General features: G+C 44.3%; 1 protein-coding gene across 1 annotated transcript in view; it reads left to right on the top strand.

Annotated features, from left to right (window-relative positions):
• Positions 1-9,871, top strand: part of GNL3L (G protein nucleolar 3 like) — a 27,787-nt gene that overhangs the window by 15,954 nt on the left and 1,962 nt on the right. The window contains exons 10-15 of the mRNA XM_018560701.1: positions 551-638; positions 730-907; positions 1,101-1,243; positions 2,106-2,242; positions 4,077-4,225; positions 8,471-8,642. Coding sequence (XP_018416203.1) covers positions 551-638; positions 730-907; positions 1,101-1,243; positions 2,106-2,242; positions 4,077-4,225; positions 8,471-8,642 — 867 coding nt within the window. The remainder of the gene's footprint in view (positions 1-550; positions 639-729; positions 908-1,100; positions 1,244-2,105; positions 2,243-4,076; positions 4,226-8,470; positions 8,643-9,871) is intronic.

Genomic DNA, 9,871 nt, shown 5'->3' with positions numbered 1-9,871 from the left:
CCGCTGCAGTGGTGTAAGGTCCTTGAGATACCACATTCTATACACAAAGTATAGGACGTAAGGACGATGCAGCGAAGGAGGTGACGGGCAGCAGAAAGCCGGCCCAGCTTCGCGGTTCGGGTGAGTATAACTTTTTTTTTTTACCTAGACAGAAATTAGCAATTAACCCTTAAGGTTAGGGTGGGTAACCCCACTGCAAGGCTTAATAAAAATGTGTGCCAGTAGTTCTGCTTTAGGTTGTAATTTATATTTCCCAGCCCCCTAAACTACTCTAAGCTGAAATATCATAAACCCACCAACCACATGGGTGCTTACTTGCCTCCTCCAACAATGATGGCCTCCTGCCTTGCCTACATTCCAGCCGGTAGAAATCTATTGTCAGGCTGCACATGAGTATGCACCTACATTCTATAAACTTCAATGCTACTGCAGTACGGGTACGTTCGTGTCTGATAAGTGATTGCAAAATTAGCAAGCGACAGACTTGTAATTTAGTACACATGTTTAGTACACATGTGAGCATGACCCAATTTGCGATTTTACTTGGCAGGTTTTCCAAATGTAGGAAAGAGCAGCTTAATCAACAGCTTGAAGAGGGCCCGTGCCTGTAATGTGGGAGCCACACCTGGGGTGACCAAGTAAGTAGAGCATCATCCATACATCATCTGGACCACGAAGCAAACCAGCTGTAGTTCTATGTTTGATACTATGACTGTGTTTTACACTAAGGTGTCTGCAGGAGGTCCATCTGGACAAACACATCAAACTTCTGGACTGCCCAGGTATTGTTATGGCGACATCCACATCTGATGCTGCTATGATCCTGCGGAACTGTGTAAAAATTGAGCAGCTTGTGGACCCTGTGGGACCTGTGGAAGCCATTTTGAGACGTTGCAATAAACAGCAGGTAATAGACACGAGGAGAGACCCGTGTACAGATATGTATAAATGTACCGGAAGGGCAGTAAAATCAGAAAAGTTACTAGTTGCTAGTAAAATATGTCAGATTCTGCACACGTTAATTTTTTGTTTTGTTCTCAACACCCTTTTCCCGTCTTTAAAGGGCACCTCGGCTCAAAAACTGTTCCCTTCTCATTTAGATTGTGCAACACTACAAGGTGACCGACTTCAGGGACACACTTGAGTTCCTGGCCATGCTTGCTAAGCGACAGGGGAAATTGAAGAAAGGAGGCATGCCAGATCATGAAAAGGCTGCCAAATCGGTTCTAACAGACTGGGTTAGGTGATTGTCATTTTGTATTTTTTCTGTTTTTTTATTGTATGAAAAAAAAACCATTATCAGCATATTAGACTTTTGGAGGTATTTTGGAATGATTTCTTCCAGCATTCATTGGGGGACATAGTGCATATTCTAAATCTGGGGTATAGTATGAATGCTAATCCTGGTGCTGGCCGCTGCAGTGACTATCTGCGTGAATGGTTCTATATTTCTTTTTTTATAAATACACATCTAAGCTATACTGAGCTTGTCAGTACATGCAGCAATGAGGCTGTGTCCTTTTCTTTGTTTAATGTCCAATCTCCTAGAGGTGGCTGCTATACCTATCAGAAGATTGATTGACTGAGTCCTCCAGTAACTTACTGTAAAAAACAAAAAAGTATAAAAAAACAGCTGTATGATCAAGGACGCTGTTCGGTGTCCTCTCCTTCTTTGCCCTCTACTCTTTCCCACATCATGCCTCCTGCTGACCCCTTTCCCTGCTTTGCTGAATGACAGCAGTTGTCTCCAACATGTTCCTGTGCCAGAAAGGAGGGTTTGGTGGTACCGGTCTGACTACACTGTTTAGCAACCATACAACCTATCAAAACGGGACCAAGTGCTACATGCTCTTGGTCCCTTTGGGGGATTTACCTGTGCATTTTCAAATGTGATGATACTTCTGTAACAGTGAGAGTGCCGCCATCTTCATGGCTCTGCTGTGTGGCAAAGCTGTGTAAGTCTCAGGATGTAATGGATATTAATGCTAAGTTTTGGGTAGGTAAAAACACTCCCATATACGTGTTTTGTCTATCAATTTAGATATTCAGCTTGCCTTGCTCACATGCATGCCATCATTAAAATGTCTATCTTGTACTTTCTATAGTGGTAAAATCAGTTATTTTACGCACCCACCAGAAACGCACACGCTTCCCACACACATCAGCGCAGAGATCGTAACGGAAATGGGGAAGGCCTTTGACTTTGAAGCACTGGAGATGGACAATCATGAGTCTTTGTCAAGTAAGTGGAGGCAAGAATAGGTGCTGATGGCTTCACAGAACAGAGTACAACCTAATTAGATGTACACTATATTGCCAAAAGTATTGGGACGCCGGCCTTTACACGCACATGAACTTTAATGGCCTCCAAGTCTTAGTCCGTAGGGTTTAATATTGAGTTGGCCCGCCCTTTGCGGCTATAACAGCTTCAACTCTTCTGGGAAGGCGTCCACAAGGTTTAGGAGTGTGTCTATGGGAATGTTGGACCATTTGTGAGGTCAGGTACTGATGTTGGAGGAGAAGGCCGGGCTCGCAGTCTCCGCTCTAATTCATCCCAAAGGTGTTCTATGGGGTTGAGGTCAGGACTCTGTGCAGGCCAGTCAAGTTCCTCCACCCCAAACTCGCTCATCCATGTCTTTATGGACCTTGCTTTGTGCACTGGTGCGCAGTCATGTTGGAACAGGAAGGGGCCATCCCAAAACTGTTCCCACAAAGTTGGGAGCATGAAATTGTCCAAAATGTCTTGGTATGCTGATGCCTTAAGAGTTCTCTTCACTGGAACTAAGGGGCCAAGCCCAACCCCTGAAAAACAACCCCCCCATAATCCCCCCTTCACCAAACTTTACACTTGGCACAATGCAGTCAGGCAAGTACCGTTCCCCTGGCAACCGCCAAACCCAGACACGCCCATCGGATTGCCAGACAGAGAAGCGTGATTGGTCACTCCAGAGAACACGTCTCCACTTTTCTAGAGTCCAGTGGCGGCGTGCTTTACACCACGGCATCCCACGCTTTGCATTGCACTTGGTGATGTAAGGCTTGGATGCAGCTGCTCGGCCATGGAAACCCATTCCATGAAGCTCTCTACGCACTGTTGTTGCGCCAATCTGAAGGCCACACGAAGTTTGGAGGTCTGTAGCTACTGACTCTGAAGACAGTTGGCGACTTCTGTGCGCTTCAGCATGCGCTGACCCCGCTCTGTCATTTTACGTGGCCTACCACTTCGTGGCTGAGTTGCTGTTGTTCCCAGTTGCTTCCACTTTGTTATAATACCAGTAACAGGTGATCGCGGAATATTTAGTAGTAAGGAAATTTCACGGAACACTTGAATCCAATAATTTGGAGGGGTGTCCCAATACTTTTGGCAATATAGTGTATCAACACCAAGGGGTCTATTTAAAAACAATCTGCAGGGCCATTGGCCTTGCAAATCTCTGTGAATGTTCGTTCTGTGCAAATGGATGCACAAAATTAACGTTCTTATATATATTTTCCTGATAGTTCAAATGTATTTTAGAATGTCATTTTTGTAATACCTCATTATGGCCGCTAGATAAAGGTGAGGAACATAGAGAATACAAGTGCTGGCAATTCTAGACAGGTGAATGCGTATAGTAAATATGCCCCTTAGAGTCTCATATTATCCCTCACGTTATGCACATGAAAAGGTTGTAAAGTTGAGCTTCATCAATAGGTAAAACACAACCTTTAGAATGTGTCCGTTATACTAGTACCGGTAGTAGCTCCCCTCAGAATTTGTCCCTTTAGCTGCATTGTTTCCCCACAGCAAGCAAGGGCCCCACAATGCATCATGCTGGCAGGGGACAGGCTTTTCTGCTTAGGTTGTGGCTGCATTTAAAAAATGAACAACCTGTAAGACTTTGCACACCTTTTTGTTTTGGTACACCTGGATGTATTTAGCAAATTTAACCTGGGCTTTAACTTCAGCGAGAACACTATAGTTCCCCCCTATTCTCTTTACCACTACAGCTTGTCCATAGTTTCAGAACACCTTTTATAGCATTCTGCTTTTGTTATGTTCTGATAATAAATAACTTTGTTCTGATTGTATGAAGAAATACAGTCCGCGCCTCAGGGCATTGCCATGGAGGCTTCAGATCTGACTGCTGGAGCCGAGGAGGAAGTAGAGGAGGTTGAAGTGGAAGACTCAAATGAAGAAACACACGCACCAGCTGATGTAATGGAAGAGGACATAGATTACGAGGTAAAAACAGTCCCAGATTGATGTCAGACGGGTGTTATTTCCAGTTTTTTGTTACAGTACAGAAGTTTTACAAAGTTAGGCTGGGTTCCCACCTACGAGGCACAGTTTTTGCACGTTTGCATGCGTGTTAACAGCATGCGGTTATTTGCAGGTTGTGCACATTTGTATGCACGCTTTAACGCACGTAGATGAAGACACACGTTTTGATTGGCAGCTCATAAACCATTGTGGGCAATGGAAGAACGTGTGTATAAACTTGCAAAAACGCTCACGAAAATGTACAACACGTTTTTGGGTATCACCAATAAAGTCTATGGGGAAGAAAAGCGCTTTTAACTGCCCAAAGAAGTTCCTGTATCTTTTCGGGTATTTGGTGTTTTTCTGCTCAGGTGTAAACTAGGGCCATTGAAAATCATGCGATTTCTTGTGTTGGGCAGTTAAAAGTGCTTTTCGAACTGCTCAAAAACTCCTAGGTGTGAACCAGGGCTAAATCACCCAAAAACGCTTGTCCTAGATGTTAATGGATGAGAGCGACACCCTTACAGCTGCGTAGCACAGAAATCCGGAGAGGAACATCTGCAATTTTAAAGAGGACATCGTGCAATAAAACTGTTGCACTTCAGATTGAAGGTATTGCTTTTATAGTGACACTAAACTCGGGCATTAGATCTTAAAAAAATACTGGACCTCATTTGTGTATCACTCGGCTGTAGCTCCTCCAATCACCTCTGAATTGGTGCTGACACTGTCCTTCCTTCTGTAAGGGGGGATACTAGTGTTCCCGATAGTTCCTGTGTGTTGTTGTAGACACCACTTGCTTCCGTGATATACTATGCCTTTAATTACAAATTAGCTAAGTGTGAGATTGTTGTCCATCCCGGGAGCGAGCTTGGAGCGGTGACTACTTTAGAACACACAGGGACCATGAAAGGAAGGACAGTGTCGGCACCAATTCAGAGATGATTTGAGGGTCTACAGCCGAGTGATACACAAATAAGATACATTTTTGTTAAATCTTAAAAATACATTCAAGTTCATTAACACCTGAGTTCAGTGTCATTTTAAATGGTCAGATTCCATTCCAATGCATTTCAGTATTCCTTGAAGATACTTTCTTTGTTAGAATCTGTCATTGTGCTCATTCAAAGTGAAATGACAGGTTGTTTTGAAAGCCCACCCACTATACTCACCTGTGTCATGCTCTTTCGTTGCTCCATTTGTCTGTCAGAGCCTTCGGAAATACCCAGTGCTTCATGTATGGGGGAATATGTGACCTTCTTGCCTTCCTCCAAGAATATAATGCTCAAACCTGAGCAGGGAGAAGATCTCATGCACCCCCCTAATAGAAAGCATCAGATATTTCCAAGGTCTCCAACCGACAAATTAGGGGCAGGGAAACGCTGCGAAGGAAAATATCAGCGGCAGGGCGGTATGGCCTCTCAAGTGAACCTTGAAAAAAGTGCTGGTTCCTCATAGTTATCCTATTGGTGTGGCTGGCCAGTTCTGATATGAAAGAGATAGTATTAGGGCTGCACCGAAATTTTGCCCGCCTAAACAAATCAGCCGGAAATGGCACTTTGGGCAATATGCCGAAAGCACCATTTTGTTGCCAAAATTTTGGTGCATCCCTAGTTTTTCTCCTCCCCGCTGGGCACAGTTGGGAGGAAAGAAACTGTCAGGAGACTGAGTGGTGCAGGGAGGAGAGCACTGTAAGCGTGTTACAGGAGGCAGAGCTCTTCTCCAGCACCACCCTGCCCCGCCTCCTGTGACAGGCCAAGACTCAGGATAGAGAGTGGGGAGGAGACAGCTGTCACAGGAGGCTGAGCTGGTGGTGCGGGGGGAGGAGTCAGCTGTCAGCCATGTCACAGGAGGATGAGCTTTCCTCTCCTCACCCCAGCTCTGCCTCCTGTGACAGTCGAAGGAGTCAAGATGGAGAGTGGTATACAAACACTCAACGATCAGATCGCCAAGTGTTTGTCCCCTCACTATGTCCCCTCACTATGTCCAAATAATTGAGGACATAGTGAGGTGACTTTATCAAAACTGGAGCAGCTGTACATGGCAACCAATCAGCATCCACCTTTCATTTTCAAACCTTAACTGAACAAACTGATTGGTTGCCATGAGCAACTGCTCCAGATTATTCTGCTCCAGTTTTGATAAATTCCCCACAGTGTGTTTACTGTTTCCCCATTATAAATGAACAGGAAGTGCTCTACATTGCTTCCTGTTTATGATTGTGGACATAGTAACTCATACTATATCCAGAATTCATTCATAACAGGGGCTGCAGAAAAATAGATTTGTTCTCAGGCTCTCTTTCTAAAAGAAAATATCAGGTGTCTGTTTGGACCCCTGATATTTCCCCAAAGCCGCCGACCGTAAAGTAAATCATTTTAAAAAGGTTAAAGAAAAAAATAATTTTTAGTTTCGGTCTGAAAATTCCATTTTGGGGCACCTCAAGTTAATACCGTATTTTTCCGTCTATAAGACGCCCCCCACTTTTCTTACCCAAAATTCAGAAATCAAAATTTTCCATGCTCTTTTGCATAACTGATTACATCCAGTTAAAATTTTGCAGAGTAAGACAGCCGCTTCCTGGTATTGGTATTTACCGGTATTTTTTTTGTATTCTGACATTTTATGGACTCAGAATGCTCCGACATTACCGCTCCCTGTTGCATCTGGGCAATTGCTACGGGCTCTCCGTAGCATCAGCTGACGTCGGGCACATAAGGCTCATGATTGGAGGAAACCTGTTAGCTTGTCTCTGCAATCGGAAGTTTCACTCGTGAGGCTAGTTTGCAGAGGTATCGGCAGTTTCGCAACCGCGGTTCTCCTCCCGGCCCCCCGTGTATAAGACGCCCCTCCATTTTTAGGTAAATACTTTTATGAAAAAGTAGCGTCTTATACACGGAAAAATACAGTATATAGCGGATCTGATTACTGGACAGACAGCTTGTACATCCGAGAGGATCTTTACTATCTCCTCAGTTTGTAGCATCAAATTGCAAGATTGTGAATTGAAGAGCCACACTCAGTTTTTCAGGGGTGCAGAATCCCTATTGCCTGACGCCCGGGACATGCAGTTCCGGACGCTGGGCGGGTCGTTTTTTTTAACTTTCTACATTTAGCCCTGCTTCGGGCAAGCAGCAGGGCTAAATGTAGATCGGGGAAGCCATTTTCTACAAGTGATCTAGAGGCTCTACAGCCTCTAATACGGTTTTGGTTAAAATAATTTTTGTAGCAGGACAAGTAGATCGATTAAAGCTGGGTTCACACCTGGGCATTTTTCAGCGCTGATCGAAGCGCTGAAAAACGCTCAGCAAGTGAAATCCCATAATTTCCTATGGGCATGGTTCCCACCTGGGCGTATTTCAGCCCGTGGAAACGCGCTGAAAAACGCCCTACGCCCAAACAAGTACAGGAGCTTCTTTGGCGCGTATTTCTGCTCGTATCCATTGGTATTCCCAAGTGTGGCTCGGGGTTAACAAAGCGGTAACCGCGAGCCACACTCGGGAATACAGCGTAGGTCTTACCTTGTCCGCGTTCCCCGCTGTGTCCTCCGGCCGCTGCCGTCTTCCGGGTTCCGTCCCTTGCGAGCGTCCGCGTAGAGAATAGATAGAGAAAATAGAGGGGGAAAAAAAATACCGCCACGGAAAAAATACGAGCGTCGAAGGCGCGTTTCACTGAACGAAAAAACGTGCTAAAAACAAGCTGAAAAAACACGCCTATAGTACGCCCGGGTGTGAACCCAGCCTAACTCCTTGGAGAAGTAGGTTTTATTTTTTTAAATGTCCACACCCGGACATTTTTTATATTGAAGCTACATCTGGACTCTGTGTAGGATTGAGGGGCCAGAATAGAAATAGCCAGCTCATTTTGGGGGGCTCATACAAATACTCCATTTGTGTGTGTGTGAGAATGCATAGAGTTCTCTGCATTCTCACACACTAAACAAAGCCTGGTGAAGGGGGTATTTGTATGACCACCCAAAACACGATGGCCATTTCTATTCGGTCTCCTCTACCCTACATTGAATATTAAACGGAATGTGGCTCTTCAATGAACAATCTTGCAAATCTGTCAAGTGAACCTGTCACTTTGTCCTCAATAGGCTAGCTTACAAATTATCTTTAATGTTTGTAGAGTAAGTAATACAATTTATAGAAATGTTACCATGAGTGGGACCAAAGGTTATTCATTCTCTTTATTTAAATGTGTTCATTCTTTATTTCCTGACAGTTCGGGCCGATGACTGTGGAAATTAAGACGGCAAAGAGCAAAGTGCAGACAGAAACAGAAAAAGTTCCCAGAGCACCCAGCCTGAAGGATATTCAAGCAGTAGATCCTCTGCAGCAAGGCCAGGCATTACGTGCAGCTGGCAAGAGGAGGAAGAAGCTGCAGAAGAGAGCAGGTAAGTCACAATGATATTTACATGTATACAATATGAAGCGAACCAGATACTGCAAAATGGACGGGTAGGCATTGGTTCTGCTGCCTATTTCCCGTGTGACAGTTAAAGGGTGATACTTAAAGTGACATTAGACCCTCAGATTTTTTAACATAAAACAATACTGTAATGTGTGCCTTACTGTAATCCATGGTTGTTTCCCTTCTCTTTGCTGCTCTTCCTTTTAAATCCGTATCTCTTCTCATGCTGGGCAGAACTTCTGTTTTGCAGCAGACTGCCTTGTCTCTGGAACGGATACATGGTGCCTATGTGTAGGTTTGCAACCTGAGCCAGCACTACAGAAAGAGACACTCAGCTGCAAAGGGAAGTTCTCCCCCAGCATGAGAAGACATGAGGATTTAAAAGGAAGAGCAGCAAAGAGAAGGGAAACAACCATGGATTACAGTAAGGCACACATTACAGTATTGTTTTATGTAAAAAAAAAATCTGAGGGTTTAATGTCACTTTAACCCACCTTCCCTACTGATAAATAGTGATGGGCCGAACGCCCCCCTGTTCGGTTCAAATTCGAACTTTCGAACATGGAAAAACGTTGAATTCGATCTCAATGCACGTCTATGGGGGTAGATCTTTAAAAATCAGATGTCCCCATTTTGAAGCCTTATATGCAATTTAAAGGGTATGGGGATTTGGGTTCTGCCCTGGGGACAGGAATCAATGGTAAACATTTTTTTCAAAAATACAATTTTTAAAGGAGCAGTGATTTTAACATCAAAGTGAAACAATAAAAATGAAAAATTATTTTAATCATCATGCCTGGGGGGTCCCCATTAAACTGCCTGTAAAGTGGCAGATCTGTACAATGTATAGAACCTGCTGCAGCAAAAAAAATCAAATTTTAAAAGAAAAAAAAAAAAAAAGTGTGCCGTTCCCTCTCCCAAACAATGCCAGACACTTTAGGTCTGGTACGAATTTAGGAGGGACCCCATTTACAAAGAAAAAAAAGCGTGGGGTTCCCCCCAAAAGTCATACCAGACTCTTAAGATCTGGTAGGAATTTTAGGAGGGACCCCATGTAAAAGAATGTGTGGGGTTTCCCCTTAGGTCATACCAGGCCCTTAAGGCCTGGTAGGAATTAAGAGGAGCCCCACCCCCAAAAATGGGGCCCCCCTAAAATTCCATACCAGACCCTTGATCTGAGCACAGGCCTGGGGGGGGGGGTGTTTAGGGGCA

Source organism: Nanorana parkeri, unplaced genomic scaffold (assembly GCF_000935625.1).
Source record: "Nanorana parkeri isolate BGI_ZX_2015 unplaced genomic scaffold, ASM93562v1 scaffold475, whole genome shotgun sequence".
Lineage (NCBI taxonomy): Eukaryota > Metazoa > Chordata > Amphibia > Anura > Dicroglossidae > Nanorana > Nanorana parkeri.
The sequence above is the reverse complement of the archived record's forward strand: the minus strand, read 5'-3'. Positions and strand labels throughout refer to the sequence as shown.